The 21,116-nt window shown below is 43.3% G+C and overlaps 1 protein-coding gene across 1 annotated transcript; it reads right to left on the reverse strand.

The window, feature by feature from the left end:
* Positions 1-10,316: 10,316 nt before the first annotated feature.
* Positions 10,317-18,304, reverse strand: EQTN (equatorin). Its single transcript, XM_070400821.1, has 5 exons — positions 18,286-18,304; positions 15,781-15,831; positions 14,542-14,601; positions 11,369-11,519; positions 10,317-10,888 (listed from the first exon to the last, which is right to left on the reverse strand). The coding sequence occupies exons 2-5, from the start codon at positions 15,791-15,793 to the stop codon at positions 10,717-10,719; spliced, it is 396 nt and encodes a 131-aa protein (XP_070256922.1). The 5' UTR covers positions 15,794-15,831; positions 18,286-18,304; the 3' UTR covers positions 10,317-10,716.
* Positions 18,305-21,116: the final 2,812 nt, after the last annotated feature.

The following is a 21,116-nucleotide window of genomic DNA, read 5'->3' on the forward strand; positions in this document are numbered from 1 at the left end:
GAAAAATCGACTCCTGGAAGTGGAGTTCTTAGGGGTTGTACTTTGAAGGTGAATTGCAACTACCAATGTCCTGACCACCTTTATCCTTCCTCCTCCCCACTTTCCCCCACTTGCCCTGGTGCTTCAGCTCTCCTCCACCATCACTCCTTTATCCTGCTCTGATTCCACCTCAACTCTCTCTCAACATCTTCTCCTACCGCCTGCCCCTTCTTTTCCTCCCTGCTGGAGCCCCATGGAAGACTGGCTCCAATGACAACCTCTCCCCTCCTGTACCTCCGCTGTTGACCTGGTCCAAGAAACATCATGCAGTTACACAGGCCGAGACCACAACACAGATGTTGTCTTCAACCTTGACTGGACCTCCAAAATCCTGTGCCCCCTTCTTTTGCATCCTTGGCACTTTGCACATTTTCATAGCAACAATCACAAGCCTTCATATCTCTTTTATCCAGTCACTTCCATTTGTGAGATTTTAAGAAAAATAAAACACTGATGAAACCAACAATTACTTAAATATAAGAACTGGGGGTGGGGGAGCAGTTATGTAGCACAGTAAAATGGAAACTATAAACACCTCAACATTAGCAGTTAAAGGGAAATAATGTTAGCTTCCAAAAAGCTGAGAGAGAGAGAGAGAGAGAGAGAGAGAGAGAGAGAAAAGAAACCATTGAACACATGTGTATCTGACTCTGGGCCCTAGGAAGGACATAAACCCCTTTTGAACCTGCATATCTGCAATGCACCACAAAAGCACAAGCCCTGATTTTGAAGTTAGAAGTTAATTTTAGTGAATAGGTGAATTTGAAAATACAGAATCTGCAAATAATGTGGATGACCTTAATTTATGGGTAAAAGGCTATGCAATAACAATATGTCTATTTTTTAAAAAATATATTTTATTGATTTTTTACAGAGAGGAAGGGAGAGAGATAGAGAGTTAGAAACATCAATGAGAGAGAAGCATCGATCAACTGCCTCCTGCACACCCACTACTGTGATGTGCCTGCAACTAAGGTACATGCCCTTGACTGGAATTGAACCTGGGACTCTTCAGTCCCCAGGCCGACGGTCTATCCCAGTGAGCCAAACCGGTTAGGGCAACAATATGCCTATTTTTAATGAAAATGTTAGATAATGTGGGGAAAAAAATAAAGGGTGTGGAAAATGCTTATTAAGTAGGAATCAATTTACTGACTGCCCACATGTGCCCCCTGGTGGTTAACAAGACATAAGTACCAGAATACACAGTGCTAGAAATGGCAAGGTATGGACTGTAACGTGTGGAGAAAGAGAGGCACTGAGTCTAAATGACTTACATCAAACATGGCAGTGTGTGCAATTCTTTTTTTTTTGGTCCATAAATGTTTAGTAATACAACATATTCAATTCCATTTCATCTCCTGAAGCCTAGAGGGGAAAAGGTACAAATTATCCAATTTCAGCATAGTAAAGGCAAATTTAGCATGTTTTGTGGAGAGCCACAGCAATGCAAGGTATAAAATACTGGGCAGTTTATTAAAAAATAATTTAATTTGGATAATTTGACAGGCATAGGTCCCCAGAAAAGATTGTTCTAAGTTGGGAAATCAAAAGTCACTGTATGTAACATCATGGCCTCTGGAACTGTCAAGTCTGCAAGACACTGGATGGCCAATTACCAGGATTTTTGCCTTGTTCTTCCAATTCAGGGTCGGGCGAAAGTAGGTTTACAGTTGTTCATATGCAAAATAATACAATAATTAATCAATAATAATATAAGAATAAAGTGTTCGGCGTACTCACAACTGTAAACCAACGTTTCCCCACATATATTATTATCAATCACAAGTATTAGAATACATATATTATATGCACAAGTTAGACTATATATATTCTATAGAGTTTAGATATATAGAGACTATGTATTTAAGGGAGACCCCTTTAGATTTAGAAAAATGATTAAAAAAATTTGACCAACCTGCTTAGCATTCTCTCCCTCACAAGCTTCATTGTCTGTGACCTCATGGAAAATTCAAAGACATTCCTCCATAGCATCAGCAGCAGCAGCTGAGGAAGTGTCTTCAGTAAGCTCTGCATCAAAATGAGATTTTGCTGAAGAGATCTGGGGTTGGCTTTGTGAACAGCGACATTCACTTTCTTCTTTTTGAGTACCATCAATTGTTTTTAGATGTTTTTTGCTCTTTGAATAACTTGCATTATGCTTTTCATTCTGTATTTCTTTGCCACCGAGAGATGCACAAGATACACTTCCTTCTGAAATACAGATATACTTTTTATCACCCATCTTAGAAATGTAGTTTATGACACCACACAAGTTTATGTTACGTTTAATACCTAGTGAGGTTTCCACGAGCGATTTGGGTGGTTCTGATTTGTTACCATCGTCATCTATTTGTATGGTTAGCTGGGTTTTATCTATGTTTTCCTCTTGTAATTTGAAGCTTTCTCTCCTCCAGGGACATTATATGTATCCTTTCATCTATATTCTGATGTTTGAAGCCTCAAATGGTTTAGATTTCTTAGAAGTAGGCATGGTGGGAGGTACAGCTAGCACAAGGTCACCTTCATCAGAATCTTGAAGATTTATTTTAATTCTTATTGGTGAAACAGAAGGCCCTTGGCTTTCCAGGGACTTGTGACAATTTCAGTTGCAGATATATTCCAGTAGTGGAAGTCTGCGTTTCAGCCTCGTCCTGCTTGGCTCCAGATGCCCCTAGCGGCCCTGTGGAATAACTGAGCGAGGGATCGTCTTCAAGGCCTGTCGCTGGACATCCGTGGTTGACTCTCTTTGTTCTTTGATGGCTCATTTCTCCTCTCCTTTGGAAGAGGGTTATGTTCAGGAAAACTATGTCTCACATTTGCGTCACTAAAGGAGGCCAGAGGGCTTCGTGGTAGCTCTTTAAGCATTAAAGAGAACTCCAGGAGTTTCTTCTGCTTTTCTCTAAGACAATTAAAGTTAGTCTTGACTGACTTCACTCCTCTGTCCTTTTCAATTCTTCCAGAGCTGTGCCTACTGTCGTCAACGAAAGGGGAGTTTTGTTTTACCTTTAAAAAAATCACACAAGAGAAGGAACCAAGGTGGCAGCATAGGTAAACACCTGAACTTGCTGCCTCGCACAACCACATCAAAACTACAACTAAAAGACAAAACAGATATCATCCAGAACCACGGGAAGGCTGGCTGAGTGGAAGTCTGACAACTAGAGGGAAAGAGAAAAGCACATCTAGACTGGTAGGAGGTGCAGAGGTGTGGAAGAGTGGAGGTACAGAGGTGCGCACAGAAACGGGCTGGCAACTGGGTACGCTGTGGTCTTTTTCAATCGGGAGGGAGATACAAACTCCCAACTGCTCTGAACTCCAGTTCTGGGTGAGACTCTGGGGACCCAGACTCATAAGGGGAGAAACTGGACTGTCTGGCATCTGGCCGGAACATGAGGGTGGCTTTCTCTCAGAGGTGGTCGCAGCGTTCATTGTTCCTGCACGGGGCTGCAGGACACAGAGACCCAGGAACCTATGCAGGGCAGGGCCAACGGGCAACCATTGCTGTTTGCTCCGCCCTGTGATTCCCTGAGACCACGCCCCACGCAATTTACAACCCCGCCCAAGCTGTGTGCAGAGGCATTTGCATATGAATGGCCTGGCCTTTTGCAACCTAACCTAACAAACTGCAGCTGGGTCAAAGGACACCAGAGCTTCCAAAAGAAGGCCTAACATTCCTCAGCAGCCTGCATTGCTTCACAGCTGTGCCTCATCTGGGCACCTCCAAACCCTAAACAAAGAGGAGGAATCTGCAGATCTCTCTGTAGTTCTTGCTGGGTGGCCTCAGGAAGTGGTGGACTTTGCACCTCCTTGGAGATCCAAGAGCCAGTGTACCCAGTGGTCAAAGTGAGACCACACCAGATTACAACTCTTCAGATCCATAAAAGACACACTCAGGGGGGCAGACTCAGTGAGCACCAAAGCCCCACTGAAGCAAGTCCTGCTCCATAAGGGTGTCTCCAGCACAGCAGTTCTCCCATTGTAGACACAACTGGTCCTCACAGCCAATTGGTCTGGAGGTTAATTCCTCCCAGTGATACCAACAGCAATGAAGGCTTAACTACAACAAGACTGTGCACACAACCCACAAGGGGGTGCACCAAGAGCATCCAACTCAGGTGACTGGGGAGGCTGAGCCACTGGGCCCTATAGGGCACCGAGCACACAAAGCCACTCTATCAACACAGGGAAGCAACCAAAATGGGGAGACAAAGAAACATGTCACAAATGAAAGCAATAGAGGAAAGCAAACTACTGAATATAGAGTTCAAAACCATGGTTATAAGGTTACTCAAGAATCTTCTAGAAACCTCCAAAAAATTTAGTGAGACCCTCAAGGATATGAAAAAGGACCAATTAGAAATTAAGCATACACTGACTGAAATAAAGAATAATATATAGAGATCCAACAGCAAACTACAGGATCCCAAGAATCAAGTCAAAAATTTGAAATACAAAGAAGCAAAAGACACCCAACCAGAAAAAAAGAAAAAAGAATCCAAAAATATGAAGATAGTGTAAGGAGCTTCTGGGGTAACTTCAAGCATACCAACATCCGAATTATAGGGGTGCCAGAAGAAGAGAGAGAGCAAGATATTGAAAACCTATTTGAAGAAATAATGACAGAAAACTTCCCCTACCTGGTGAAAGAAATAGACTTACAAGTTCAGGAAGCGCAGAGAACCCCAAACAAAAGGAATCCAAAGAGGACCACACCAAGACACATCATAATTAAAATGCCAAGGGCAAAAGACAAAGAGAGAATATTAAAAGCACCAAGAGAAAAACAGTTACCTACAAGGGAGTACCCATACGACTGTCAGCAGATTTCTCAACAGAAACTATGCAGAAGGGAGTGGCAAGAAATATTCAAAGTGATGAATAGCAAGAACCTACAACCAAGATTACCCAGCAAAGCTATCATTTAGAATTGAAGGACAGATAAAGAGCTTCATAGATAAGAACAAGCTAAAGGAGTTCATCACCACCAAACCAGTATTATACGAAATGCTGAAGGATATTCTTTAAGAAGAGGAAGAAGAAGAAAAAGGTTAAGATAAAAATTATGAACAACAAAGTTCAAGTGAATAAAAAATATGATGAACAGAATAAACTGGTGAATACAATAGAATCAGGGGCATAAAAAGGGAGTGAACTGACAATTCTCGGGGGGAAGGGGGTGTGGGGAGTGCGGGAAGAGACCGGACAAAAATCGAACACCTATGGGCAAGGACAATGGTGGGGGAGGGAAGGAGTAAGGGCATGGGGGGAGGGGGGGTGGGACTCGGGTAGAGGGGAGCTATGGGGAGAAAAAAGAGGAACAACTGTAATAATCTGAACAATAAAGACTCATTAAAAAAAAATCACACAAGATGAAATGCAGACTCCAGGATAGCCTGAACAAGTGGTTTTCTATCATTAACTCTTTGGAACCCAGCTTTAAACACAGGGAGCTGTTTACTATCAGCTCTTAGAAGGAGAAGGAGAAGTCAATGATCATCACTGTTGAAGCCTTTCAAACGTCTAGCAGCTCAGTGATTGGCAAACTGCAGCTCACGAGCCACATGCGGCTCTTTGCCCCCTTGAGTGTGGCTCTTCCACAAAATACCGACTTCTGCGCATGGGCCACGAAGTTTCAATCGCACTGTATGTGAGCGCCTGCACGTGGTATTTTGTGGAAGAGCCACATTGAAGGGGCCAAAGAGCCGCATGTGGCTCGAGAGCCGCAGTTTGGCGACCACAGGTCTAGCTCATTTCCATGACTGATTAAAACACACTCGTGCCTTATCACTGTACAGCAGTGGGACAGGCCAGGCTTATACATAATTATTGAACTGTGTCAAATGGGATATAGATTGGATATACACTACTCACCTTACTATTTACCAAACACTGACAATTTGGAAACAATTCAAATTGCTGAATGCCTCTTACACAGAACTATTATTTAAAGCAGAAGTCTTTTAATTTAGCTGTCCCAACATTCTAAGGTCCCCAGTATTATAGAATGCCTCAAACACAAAATAAAACAAAACACATACCCCTACCTACCAACAAATGTTAAAAAATCAACAAGGAAAACTAATCTCCAGCCCAGCCGGTGGGACTCAGTGGTTGAGCATCAACCTATGAACCAGGAGGTCATGGTTCGATTCCTGGTCGAGGCACATGCCTGGGTTGTGGGCTTGATCCCCAGTAGGAGGCGTGCAGGAGGCAGCCGACCAAGGATTCTCTCTATCATTGATGCTTCTATCTCTCTCTCCCTCACCCTTCCTCTCTGAGATCGATAAAAACACATTAAAAAGACAAGAAACTAAACCCCAGGGGTAGAAAGGGCTCCTTCCTTTCCACCTCTTCCCTCTTTCCAAGATAAGCCTTCCTGTATCGATTATGGGGTAATTACACACTTTCCCCTTCTCCCAAACAAGAGATTTCAGATTTGAGATGTGGTCCAAATTATGCTTTCTAAAACTCTGAATTTATCTTAGATAATTTTCATGTTTGGATAACACACACGTGCTTCCTCTTTACACAATGAGCTTTCTCCTGGCTTGATAGCCTTTTAATTTATCATTCATTTTCTACTAAGACACGAACTCCATTGAAATCCAGAACGAAGTGTGGGACAAGGTGTATATGGCGTTTTGGTGGAGGAGGGAGAAGTGGGCGAGCAGGCACAAGGACCCTGATCCCGGATCCAAACATAAACGTCTGGCTCTCATTTCTCTTTAAATAAACCTGGAAAGGGAAGTCAGCTCCGGATAATCAGCCAGAATTGCTTTCTGGCAAACACTGGGTTTATTTGGCTGCCATGATTCACAGAGGGCCGCGTAAGCAGTGCTCCAGGGTGCGATTGGGGGAGAGCGATTATGCTTTCCCTCCATTCCACAAGTTAAGAAGTTTTGCTCTCAGCAGCTTTATTTGGAGGGCTAATTGTGACACCGTAAGGCACACCCAGAGTCTAGCGGCGACTGGAACAGCTCGTTTCCATTTACAATTACTCCCTGCCCCACCTGGGTCCGCCTCTGCTTTCCACCAGAGCACAGGGAGTCTTTAATGACAACCCCACGCGGGATATGTGCCGGGGGCGGGGAGGAGAAAACCGCAGGAGGCCACGCACGCATCTTACCAGCTCTGCTGCGCACCCTTCTAGGACCTCGCTGTCAGGAGCTGGCAAACGCTGGTCCTTAGAAGAGCCCGCACGCGCACCCGCACGCCCTGACCCTGAGCGGGCAGCCGAGCAGGGGCAGCCAAGCAGAGCTTTCAGCTGCGCCTGGGGGAGCGCCCTCCTCTCCCACCCAAAGAGACGCTTTGGGGCAGGGATTCCACCCAACCATCTTCCCAACACCCCTGGGACGCCCCTCCTCGGGTTTCAGGAACTGGGTGCCCCTCCCCCCCGCCATACGGTCATCGAAAAATGTCCCTAAACAGAACTCCATGGCACCCTCACTGCTCGGCGCCTCTCAGAACACACTCTCTGTGGGAAGGTCAAGGAAAGAGGGACCAGGGACTCGCCCCGGGTGTGAGGCCGGAAGGAGACTCGTGGGGACCCTGGAACAGCTGCTCTGGGACTTGCCCTGAAGTAGTTCAGGAAGGGAAACGTGGACATCCCTGTGTGAGGGCTGGGCAAGAGCAGGTTATGGGCGTCAGAGAAAGGAATAGGAGGGTGTTCAGAATGGGGGAGACACGGACAGGTTCCAGAGGGGTGTATGTCCTTCCCCGGGCCCAGGGAACCTGCTCAGGAAATGCAGGCTTAGCCACGGAATAGAAGGTCAGCAGGGACCCAATGAGAGGACGACCCCTCCACTCTGACCCTCTGGCTTCCACACCAGAGAGGTGGGGGGCAGACCTTGGTCACCAGCAAGGTCCCTCCCCACCCCAGTACCTGGACCACACTTCACAATGGGCCCTGCAAGCATGCCCGCTGAGGATGACAAGCCAATTTTAAAAAACACAGTTATCATTCTCTTAGCCATTTTAGCCAGAGTAATGCTATAGTGACGAACTTGCTCGCTCTACAATACTTGAGCCCTGGAGACAAGTTATATGATTCAAACGTGACTATTACACCTATTTCCAACCAAGTCCTGGCACTTCCCAAGAATGGGAATGGTTGGTAGTCACCCCTCCCCCGCCCTCCTGCCAGTCTTCCCACAGCCCTTTCTCACCCACAGACTCCACAAGGCTTTCGGCACCTGCAAGCAGCTGCAACCGCTTGCCTCACTCAGTCCCCACTGCGTTTCTCGGGTTGGAAGGGCTTGGAAAATGACAAAAGTAACCCGCAGAGGGTAGCACAGACTATTGGTCAAGGCTACCACCACCGGCTCAGAATTATGGGTATTATTAGCAAGATCAGGATAAAGCAAGCACCTGCCCTGAAGGGTACCATCTTATATGGTCCATGGCTACTCAGAGGCGGAGCTTCTGAGCTTTCCCAGCCAATAGTGAGGCTGTGGTGAGGTCAGGAGAGAAAGTGGGGAGTGAGCAATGATGCTGAGAATGGGTGGTAGGCCTGGCGGCACCTGGGTATGAAGTGTGTGTCTGTCCTCAGCTGGAGGGAAGGAAAACAATTCCCCAGCAGCTGAAAGAACTCCCGAATTAAGGAGCCTCCTGCCTTCTGGAGGCAGGGCCTGCCTTGCTCCTGGACAACCTCCTTTGACTTTTGTTAAAAATCGGACTGTTAACCTTTGTGGATCACGGAAGCTCAGTTTGGAAGCACATATTAGCTTCGCCTCTCTCAGACGTGATCTTGGTTTTTGTTTCTTGAGATGTAAAAGAAACTTGCCTTTCCTAGGGGAGTAAAGGTCAGTGTGGTGTAAAATACAAAATGCCTCCAATACAGTAGATGAGAATTAATGAAACCTGTCCTAAGTTCTCCTCCTCTTTCCAGTCCACACATACCTACCTGATCCAGGCCCCTGAAATCCTTCCAGGCGAAACTGATTCACAAAAGGGAAAACATGTCCCCATTCCATTGGTCTTCTTTGTAAATTGCAATACCCCTGGGGTTATTAGGGCTGCATAAGTCACTAATAAGCTAAATTAGTCTTTGAGATGTTTTTCTTTTCTTCTAATAGAGCAGGGGAGGGGAACCTTTTTTTCTGCCAAGGGCCGTGTGGATATTTATAACATCATTTGGGGGCCATACAAAATGATCAACTTAAAAAATTAGCCTGCTCTATTTGGTCAAACATTTAATTAACTCACTCCTAAGGCCTTGGCAGGGCCAGATCCAATGATTTCTCAGGCCTTACACAGCCTGTGGCCGGACGTTCCCCACCCCTGCAATAGAGCATGGTGAGCCAGGATCCCTGGGGGAAGAGAGAAGGAAGGGCCTTTCAGCTCTAAAAGACTCGGGTCCATGAATCCCCCTCCAAGAAGTTATGTGCTGGGACTCCTGCCTTTCCCTTCGCTGGTACACCATGTTGTCTCAAATGTTTATGGATACTTTAGAAATGGGAGGGGGAAAAAAATTTTTTTTTAATTAATATATTTTATTGATTTTTTACAGAGAGGAAGGGAGAGATAGAGAGTTAGAAACATCGATTCGAGAGAAACATCGATCAGCTGCCTCCTGCACATCTCCCACTGGGGTTGTGCCCGAAACCCAGGTACATGCCCTTGACCAGAATCGAACCCGGGACCCTTGAGTCCGCTCTATCCACTGAGCCAAACCGGTTTCGGCAAAAATTTTTTTCTTATTGTTTGTCCCAGGGGCGCAGTCCTGATGGCTTTTAAACAATTCAAGAGTGCTAGGAGTCTTTTGTATTAATTTAGTTTCATCTCCTGATACGGCACAACTGTTTTGCCAGTAAAACATACAGGTGTATTCTTTTAGTTTTGGTGGTGGGAGGGGCATAGGTCATGGTGATAGATAGCCCTGAAAGTCCTCAAAATGCCCGCAGGTAAGGTAAACAGGTATGTAAGACCGCATTTAAATATTGAACAGCCTTGCCCTGGCCGGGTGGCTCAGTTAAAGCATCCTCCCTAGGTTGCGGGTTCGGTCCCTAGGTTGGGGCATATGTGGGAGGGAGGCAACCATTCAATGTTTCTCTCTCACATTGATGTTCTCTCTCCCTCTCTCTCCCTTCCTCTCTCACTAAAACTCAATTAAAAAAAAATAAGCAAGCAAACAACAACAACAAAACATACCTTGGGTGAGGATTAAAAATGAAACAGCCTAGAAGCAGCCGTGGGCAAACTACAGCCTGCGGGCTGGATCCGGCCCGTTTGAAATGAATAAAACTAAAAAAAAAAAAAAAGACCGTACCCTTTTATGTAATGATGTTTACTTTGAATTTATATTAGTTCACACAAACACTCCATCCATGCTTTTGTTCCGGCCCTCCGGTCCAGTTTAAGAACCCATTGTGGCCCTAGAGTCAAAAAGTTTGCCCACCCCTGGGAGTGAATACGTTTCATAAGTCACTTTCTAGGATTATTTTTACTTGATGAGTCTTCCACACCTTAAATGATTTCCTTTTATTTTTTCCATTAATTTTTATAGCCGAGAGAATTTTATTGAACACGTCCTCCTTTTAAGACGGCAGAAAAATGTAAACGTCTCAGCAGAGTTTCTAAATCATGACATCCGTGTGATTCACAAAGAAAGATATGTTTTTATGACACAAAACTAAAGTTCTCTATTTATCAGTGGAGACATCGCCACTCCGAGGTCTAACGCATGTGTTCATCCGAGGTTGTCATGCCCATTCCTGGGTCCAAAAGGGTGCTGCTCTCTGCGCTCCTAGAGAAGGATGAGTCGGAGACGCCCTGGGCCGGCTGAAAGTAGGACAGTGATGCCAGCTCGGGGTGGATGGAGTACTGACGCTCAAGTTGCTTGTTATAACTGAAAAAAGAAAACATACCTCAGTAATTGTGGTAAGTGATGTATGTCTGCAGCGCAACTCAAAACAGTATCACAAAAGTTAAAACAGTGTATGGATTTGGTCCCATCTATCGCTGACTTGGTAGCATGCTATGTAAAGGAATGAACAGTGTTGGGCCCTAAGCAGGTGTGCTATTTAGAACAGAGTCGTGGCCCTTCTGTTCCAAGGCTTTCAACAAAGGATGCCAACCAGATGCTCGCTACCCCTCCCAGTTGGTCAGGGTGGTCTCTATTTCTAGAGAATGATTTTAAAATATCGGGGACAGGTTTAAAGAGGGCATTCCCTCAGAGACAGCCAGGCTTCTTTCTGAGTCAGGGAAACGTGGCCAACGGAATAGTGTCCGCATACATTTGGGAGTCACATTTCCAGACCGTCTGCTAGAGGCGGCTGGGAGCTTCGCATGTGCGTGTCACAGACCCTCCAGAGGTCTGTGGACTTACCTGGTCTTCAGTTTGTACAGCAAGGCACTAGATGATGCCAGGAGGATGGTGAAGAGGAGGAGGGTCAGCAGGGAGATGCCCAGCATTAGTTTTAACTTGTTATCCTGTGCTTCTACCCCTTGGTCTTCACTTGTAGCGTTCAAATCAGAGCCTGAGAAGAGAGGAAATGCAATGAAAAGGGTCCTTGTGTCCCGCAGGGTTTTCTGCAGGGGGGGGGGGGGGGGGGCATTACAAAGCACTTGCAGGCCTTCCACCCTCAGGAGCAGTCACAGCCACAGCCACTCTCCTGCCCTCGGGCAACGCAAGGAGAAGGCTGTGGTGGCCTAGCACCCCTAACTTTTCCCGTGTCACCTTCCCAGCAGTCCCGAGAAGCTGTCTATAGCTCCATTTCACAGGATCCCAGAGTGTGTGAATTTGCCATGGCACGAAGCTGGTAAATGGCAAAATCTGGTTTCAAACCCAGGTTACTGGTATTAAAATGTGTATGCAGCAGACTTCCTCTCCGACTAGTAAAAACCAGTTCACGACTCTACAGCAATTACTACTAACAATAAGGATTTACACACATCCCTCAAAAGAAAAAGATGCAGTTCTCCTACTGGGACATGCATTGATTTTTCTTTTCAGCTACAAGGAGGGTGTACCAGATGCTTTCTCCATGAGGCTTAAGAACTGAACTTGCCACTTTATTACTGAGAAATGGAAACTTACTTCACTTTCTAAACTAAGTTCTATCATAAAGGTATGTCCAGATCCAGATATGTCAGGTCATTTTACTAAATCTATTAATGAAAATATATCTTTGCTGTCAAATTTTTATTTTTTAAATATCTCTGACTTAATATTTATATACTTAATTTATATGATGATGACTTTACACAACCATGTTGGTATTTCTCCCCTTTACCCCAACATCCTCCCAAAAGTTTCGAAGGCTTTCATTATTTTCCAGATAATGATGTTTTGGTAATAAGCAATGACAAGCTCCATGTCTATATTCTCTGATTTAAAAAAATTACAATTGTCAGAGTGGAGTGAACAGTGTACAATTGTCAAAGCCTGAGATTTTGACTTTGAGGCAGAGTATTTTGGGAATAATCAAACAAATGTTAAGATGGACCATGCTCCTGAATTGCTTTGCTACTCCTTAAAAGGGCTTTTGTAAAGAGCTGTGTTTATAGTACATCTTGTTTGTCAAGGTGATGGTCCAAACTAGAGAAGGGTTTGGAGTTCCTGACCACTGGAAATTATGCAAACTCCCATTGCAAGTTTGAACAGAGTTTTCCTCCAAGCCTCAGTTTTCTCATCTGTAAAATGGAGATAATACCAACGTCACAGAGTTGCTGTGAGGACTGACATAATAATGTGTGTGAAGCACTGGCATGTAGTATGTACTCAGTATGTAAATAAAAAAATCAATCATGCTCAATTAACTTAATTACTAGAAAAGACAATATTTCTCAAGTGGTCCAGCATTTGTCATTCCTCCATCTAGCTCTTCTAAAAAAAGATGCCTCCCTCCATTTTCTTGAAGCTCTGAAAGCAATAGGCTGTACCTGTCACATAATCCAGGGCAGAACTGGTGTGACAGGCCTAAGAGGACCAGTTGCAATTTCTTTTCAATGCTTTATTTGCAAGACAGATGTTTGAGGGGCATTAATATATTGCCTTGTCATGAATGTTTTCATTCAAATCATTACAGTTACTGTATTCATGTAAATATAATTAATCCATTAATGAAAGTTACTGCATTTAGCAGCAGGAATTCTCTCATTCATTGCTGGTGAGAATGCAAAATGATGTAGCCACTTTGGAAGACAGTTTGGTAGTTTCTTACAACGCTAAGCATAGTCTTACCATACAACCATCAAGTGCAATCGCTGGGCACTCAAATGAGTTGAAAATTTATGTGCACACAAAAACCTATACCTGAATGTTTATAGTAGATGTATTCATTGTTGCCAAAACTTGGGAGCAATCGAGATGTCCTTCAGTAGGTGACTGGATAAGCAAACTGGGCATCCATAAGAAAGGAATATTATTCAGTGATGGAAAGACATGAACTATCAAGCCATGGAAACCTATGGAGGAATCTTATGTGCATACTAGAGGCCCGGTGCACAAATTTCATGCACTCGGGTGGAGGGGGTTCCTCGGCCCAGCCTGCACCCTCTCGCAGTCTGGGAGCCCTCAGGGGATGTTTGACTGATGACTGACTCCCGGGGAGCGAGTCTAAGCCATCAGTAGGACATCCTTAGTGCTGCTGCTCCACTTGCCAGCCATGAGCCTGTCTTCTGGCTGAGCAGAGTTCCCTCTGTGGGAGTGCACTGACCACCAGGGAGCATTGAGCATCTGCCCCATGGTGGTCAGTGTATCTCATAGCGACGGGTCTTTCTGCAGTGTGATTTGCATATTAGCCTTTTATTATATAGGATTACTGAGCGAAAGAAGCCAGTCTAAAAAGGCTATGTACTGTATGTCTCCAAACATACGACATTCTGGAAAAGGCAAAAGTATAGACAATGAAAATGTCAGTGGTTGTCAGGAGCTGGGCAAGGGAGAGGTGGACAGATGGAGCACAGGGGATTTTTAGGGCAAGGAAACTATTCTTTATGGTACTGTAATGGTGGACATGTGACATCTGCATTTGTTAAAACCTGTAGATTTAGAACACAAAGAGTGGACCCGGGTGTAACTATGGGCTTTAGTTAATAATGCATCCATATTGGCTCATAAATTATAAAAACGGTTCCACGTTAATACAAAGTGTTAATAAGTGGGAAAACTGAGCAGGGGAATATATGAGAACTCTCTATAATTTCTGTTCACTTTTCCTGTAAGCCTAAAATCACTCTAAAAACAAAGTCTGTTCATTAAAAAAGCAAACTGCATTCTATACTTTTTTCACTTGCCTACTCCATCTGGTTTATCTGATTCAGGAATAGAAGTTACAAAACAGGAAGACAGAAATAAATAGGTATATGCAGTACCGTAACTGGAGAGCGTGCTTGAAATCCACAACTTTCCTAAAACAGGAGTGTCTGCTCTGCTATCATGTTAGCCTTCACACTCCCCTCTGACATACACCTTACCAGAAAACAGTCTCGCCACGCAGGCCCTAAAATGTGTGCCGGCATGTATGCATTCATTTCATTGAAGTATTTTGTTCTTACTTGGAATTGCTTGGAATAATTGATCCCTTGATTCTTCCTCTGGCACGGTTTCATTTAAAACTGTTAAAACAATAAATTGGTGTTATGGGAAACAAAATTCACTTACAAACATTGTGTGAGTGTGTAATATCTACAGTTTATTCTCATTTATTCATGCTAGTTATTTTTATAATATAGAGAAAATACAGGGTTAGGATCCTGCGAGGTCACAACATTTCCACCCACCAATCAATGCAAAGCCCTGTTTTATGTGTGTTTATGTTTAAAGACACTTTATTTTAGTACATATGGCTGATTCATTACATTGAACTCACAGCCAACTCCCGCACTATAACTCCCGCTAAACAAAGCTTATCTAACACACCTTTTCTCCATAAGGTATACATCACAGCCGTCTTGTGCTTAGGGACACTAACCAGCATTTGAATGCTATACGTGGGGGCCATTTTAAATAGCATAATCACCCACAGAAAACACGAAATACATGTTGCATGAAATAGACCACAAAAATGACACGTATTTACAGTATGAGAGCTGAAAAAAGAAGGCGGAATGCTGCCTTTTTCCCACCTCAGCTAGGCATGTGAGCAACGGGCAATTAAAAGGTTTTGCTGCTCTGAGCATGTCTGCACACAACTGCAAAAGTGTTCTAGTATTGCTTTGGGGGTTACAAATCTTAGGTGTTGGTAAATTCTCAAATACAGAATATGCAAATATTGAAGATTGACTGAATATGGCATATGTCTTACATTTCTATTGCATGCATATATGTGTGTGATATTACATTTATATATGTGTGCATCTACAGTAAACATGTAATACATATATGATATGCACATTATGTTTATAATGCATGCTTAGCTATTTATGATGTATACATTCATTTTATGCATGCATATGTTTTGATAGGTACTTTGCATTTATTCATACATCTCCACGTGCTTAGGTGCATGCTGCTCCTAACACAAAGAGGGGCTATATTGGGCAAGAGCCTTATTTAAACTTTTTAATCTTAAAAAAATTGATTGCAACATTTGTAGGAGCATGAAAGTTTTGGGAGGAGATTCAGAAAAAGCGGACACTTGATCAACCTTCTGGATGTGTTTTGCATTTACATGTGATGATGGCAGCAAAATGTTGACATTTATTCTTAGTATTGGAACTATTTGGCTTTCTTACATAAGATTTTGGAATAGAAAAGAAATCGTTTTCCCAGTTACCTAACTACTATGAGTTTACCTTTAGCTAACATTGTCCAAAATGCAGGCTCATTTGGAACCTCGGTTGTTTCTGTTTAAAAAACAAAATAGAACAGTTTGACAAAATAAGGTAATTTGGCTTTAGTAAATTTGTGTCAGAACATTCATTCATTCGCTTGTTAGTTTAGTCATTTAATAGTTACACCTTGAGCTCCTACCATGTACCAGACCTGCAGTTGGCACTGAAGTGACAGAAATGAACACCAGTCTTAATGGTTAAGAAACACACTCGATTTTTGAAAGCAGACAGGAATCACTGCTTATTATGTTGTAGGATAAGGAGGGTGTTAAAGGAAACGCACAGATGGTACTCATGGAGGGACCAAAATCAAGTTGCAAAAGCTGGAAACCCTTCAAAGGGGAGATGGTGCTTTAATACAGGTGCAGAGGGCTAGACATTGCCAGGCAAACAAGTTCAGAGGGAGGTCATTCCACTGTGAGCAGACTCAGAACCATAACAGGTTGGGCAAGCTCTCGGAGCTTCAGGAAGTCTGGAATAAAGAACGTGGATGGGGCGTGTGACCAGGGAAGAGACTGAAACGTTCTTTAATGTTCAGGTCACGTCAGACTTGACTGCCCAGTTAGAGGTTAGAATGTGACCCCAAATTTAAGTAGTGAAACTTAAATTTTTACTCATATAATGATATGCTCTAGGTATGCCTACAGTGCTGCAACTTTAAAATTTTGAATATTCTTTCTACATGGTTCTTTAGTATTTTCTTCTTCATTTACTTTTAGTAACTAAACCTTTAGTGCAAATGACTAAAGATATTGAAGAAGTAAAATACCAGCATGATCAGATTTCTATTTTTAAACATATCAAAAGCTGATTAAAGGTTTTTATGTTTAGTGGTGTTAAAGATGCAAATGAATTTAGGGTAATCAAATTATTGCATGAACTGGAGAAAATAGTTTCATGTAACAACAGGTCCATTGTCCTCAATTAGACCACTCACTCAAGACTTCCTGGGTTGTTATGGTTTCACAAATATTTTATAAGGGACAATACTTTTGGCAGGAAAGTAAAATGATTATTTTTTATTTTGCAGCCTCTTACTCACAACCCCACCTCCCCAAATAATCTTAGGAAACACTAATCATTGCCTCTATGCAGAGAAAAGTTTATTTCTCGAGCAGGTAGAAATTTTTATGTAATTATTAAAAGTTATAGTAAGCACTAGCCAGTTTGGCTTAGTGGATAGAGCATCGGCCTGTGGACAGAAGAGTCCCGGGTTTGAATCCAGTCAAGAGCATGTACCTTGGTTGCAGGCTCTGCCCTGGCCCAGGCCCTGGCAGGGCTGTGCAGGAGGCAACCAATTGGTGTGTTTCTCTCACATTGATATTTCTCTCTGTCTTTCCCTCTCTGTTTCACTCTCTCCAAAAACCAATGGAAAAATATCCTCAAGTGAGAATTTAAAAAATTATATTAAAACGTATTAAATATTTATATATATTTATGTGAAATATATAATTATGTATTTATGTTAAATATAAATACATTTAACATAAATATATGCATAAATATAAATTTGATATAATTTATTAAAATAAAATTGTATTATAAAAAGAGCTCATTTTCTACCCCATGTCAAATACATCTGAAAATTGACCCTTAGATTTTCATGGTTTAAAATATTTTAGCACCCTAGATGGTATGGCTCAGCTGGCTGAGTGTCATCCTGATTCCTGGTTAGGGCACATGCACAGATTACGGGTTTGGTCCCAGATTGGGTGCGTGTGGGAGGCAACTGATCAATGTTTATCTATTGACTAGAGGCCTGGTGCACAAAATTCGTGCATGGGGTGGGGGGGGGGGGGCGTCCCTCATCCTGGCCTGCACCCTCTCCAATCTGGGACCCCTGTAGGATCAGGCCTAAACCGACAGTCAGATATCCCTCTCATAATCTGGGACCTCTGGCTCCTAACCGCTTACCTGCCTGCCTGCCTGATTGCCCCTAACTCCTCTGCCTGCCTGCCTGATTGCCCCTAACCCCTCTGTCTGCCTGCCTGATTGCCCCTAAGTACCTCTGCCCTCCTAATTTGACCCCTGCTAGCCTGATCGCCCATAACTGCCTCTGCCTCGGCCCCTGGCCTAAGCCTCAGTCTAGCCTCCCTCTGCGGGAGGCGACCTGGCAGATCAGGGGAAGGCACCACCCCCATTTCCCTACTGCTGCTGCCACTGCCGGCCTGAGCCTCAGCCCTTCGCAGCTGCTGCGCCTTTGTTTGGAAGGATGTCCAGAAGGTCATCTGGAAGACGTCCACTCTAATTAGCATATTACCCTTTTATTAGTATAGATATTTCTCTCTTCTTCTCTAAAACCAATAAAAAATTATTTTAAAAAGATTTCAGAGTGACTTTGAACTGTAGAGTACAAGTTCTTTGAGCATGCTATTATTTTATGAAATACTCAGAGTAGTGAAACTTAAATTTTTACTCATATAATGACATGCTCCAGGTATGACTACAGTGTAGTAACTTTAGTACTTGGAATTCTTTGTATGGAGGGTTCTTCACTGGGTGTTCCAGATGTCTCATTGAGTTTATCTAGGAAAAGGGATAAGTGGGTTATCAGCATATTGAAATATTGACTCCACATCTGTGATTCGGCATATTTTTAAGCTAAAAAGTGGATCAAAGAAAAGGAGAGAGGGAAAAAAAATCCCAGAAAGATGTTGACAATTTTTTGAGGTAACTCAAAGCAGGGGAAAGAAAAGGTAAAATTGTTGTGTGAGGTGGGATTCATACGCCTATAGTTTTGTGGGATTCTGGCCCACAACCAGAGGTGAGGAAGGCCTACTGGATCAGACACACTGTCTCAGATGGTTCCGGCCCACGCCTTGCAGTGACACCGTCAGCCCAGGACAGTCTGGTAAAGGGAGGCAGCATCAATTTCCTTGTAAATTGGAAACATATGCATGTTCACTACTCAAGACAGGACTTTGGATATAAAGATGTGGGGCTACAAATCAAGGGTTTTCAGGCCTGATTGAGTGCATGTCTCAGGCGATCATGTGTCCATCTGGAGCTATGTCAGTAAGAGTGTATTTGGGGACGGTTGTGACTGGAGGACCATACTTTCCCCTGTGAAGTTGGCCTGAAATTTCAGTTAACTTTGCTTAATACAGGAGTCAATCAAGTTCCATAAGTGGTACAGGCAGTCCCCCCACGGGAGGAGTTCTACAGAGACAGAATGAATTCGGACGAAGCCTGCAAACAACACCGTTACAGGAATCTTGGTGGCAAGAAAGGATGGAAAAAGAGATTGTTACCGGAGTTGACACTGATACAGGCAGGACTAGAACAAGTGGCCAGAAATCCTTAAACTCTGCAACCCTCTTCCTCGGTTCTGGAAAAAAAGTGTCTGGACTGCTTCCGCTACTTGCCCTCGGAATTTTTGGACTAGCAGAATTATTCAACATACTTCTGGAGATTTAATCTTGAGGGAGGGGGGGCTTGCTCCTCTGGAGCATCCCGTCCAAGTCAGCCTGTCTCCCTCTGTCAGAGCCCCGCTTAAATGGAACAACTGATCCCTATTCAACTTTCTCTGACAATTCTTTGGGGACCTGAATTGTGGGAATATAAGTTAGGGTTTTGGACTCTCTTCCCTGGTCCTCAATAAGCCATCTCCTAAGGGAATCTGAGGTACGTGGTCTGTTTTCTTCAACCGCCTCTCTATTCTATGTCTTGTCCCAAACAACTCAAGAGCTTGTTTACTTGTAGGAGCAAAATTCCCACGAGTCAGTTGGCTCATTAGTGAATGCCCTTGAAATGTCCCCCTCTCAGTTATGTCCCAAGGTTTGAAACTGCTCAAAAATATCCCATTATTGTCATGTGGTTTTATTTAATAAGTAGGCTTATGGAGCCTGTCATTCACCAATATTGAAATGCCATTGCCAGAAACATCCTCTCTTCCCTATTGACTTCCATCCCCTTTTCCTTGTAATTCTGTTTTGTGGCTTATGTGTTTCGTAGATCTGAGCTGTCACATGCGGAGGTAATAGATGTGTTATATGCATTTGGAGATTTAATGGCCTCCAAAGTCATCTATCCAATAGTTATGCTCGGTGGAAAGGTGCAAAAGGAAACAATGTTTGAAGCTGAAGGTATAAAGCAGAAAGGAGTGAAAATGTGGGTTGAAGAAAGACATACAATATTCTAGTCCTAAATTTAGTTATTTAGTTTTTATTTCCATGCAAACCCAAAATAGTCTAAAAAACATGTAAGAACCTCCCTGCCTTCAGAATTTCTCAGTGCAATAGACAGGAGTGTCCTTATTTAGGAATGAAGACTTCTGACATTAGCGCCAATAAGATCTTTTTCCTACCCAACACTCTAACGCTGTTTTGAAATATTATTTTAAGGGATGTTCATATTTGTACTGGTGCCTTTCAATACTTACAGTTTCTTAGAGAAAAATCCACAGCAGTTGTTGCTTTCACGGATATTTCAGACTGGGAGCCAGATGGAGTTTGGGTTGTGAACACATCTAAAAGCATAAGACAAAAGTTTTCAGCCACCAGCCAAGTTTAGACTTTTTGTTTCTTTACATTTTTCTTTCTTTTTTTTTTTTTTTTAAATATACTTTATTGACTTTTCACAGAGAGGAAGGGAGAGAGACAGAGAGCCAGAAACATCAATGAGAGAGAAACATCGATCAGCTGCCTCCTGCACATCCCTCACTGGGGACGTGCCCGCAACCCAGGCACGCGCCCTTGACCGGAACCGAACCCGGGACCCCTCAGTCCGCAGGCCGACGCTCCATCCACTGAGCCAAACCAGCTTCGGCTACATTTTTCATCATCTGATTTTTTAAAGAACGTATGCAGTGGCTAGTTTAAAAAAAAAAAGAATAATAAAATATTTGTGACATTCTTCATCTACAAAATAAGGAAGTGGGCAAAGGTCAAAAGTAAAATTCATGGGGAAAAAACCCAAATTAGTATCCTTTTGCTAAATGACTCTTTCTGAGAAGAAATTATTGGAGAATTTATGGAAAAACATATTTAAGTGCATAACAGGTACCAAAGTAGATTTGTAGATGTGTAATATTATCACTGTATTGACATTATCAGAAAGCCAAGTAAGGCCTGGCTGGTGTAGCTCAGTTGGTTGAGCGTTGTCCCATGTACTGAAGGGATGCTGGTTCGTTCCTGATCAGGGCACATGCCCAGGTTGTGGGTTGGATTCCCGATTGGGGCATATATAGAAAGCTACTTATTGATGTTTCTCTCTCTTTTTCGAAAATCAATAAAAATAAATATTTTTTAGACAGGGGGAAAAAAGCCAAGTAAGAAACACTCATTTGCCCCTGAATC

Source organism: Myotis yumanensis, unplaced genomic scaffold (assembly GCF_028538775.1).
Source record: "Myotis yumanensis isolate MYYU_CA2020_CCGP unplaced genomic scaffold, mMyoYum1.0.hap1 SCAF_21, whole genome shotgun sequence".
Lineage (NCBI taxonomy): Eukaryota > Metazoa > Chordata > Mammalia > Chiroptera > Vespertilionidae > Myotis > Myotis yumanensis.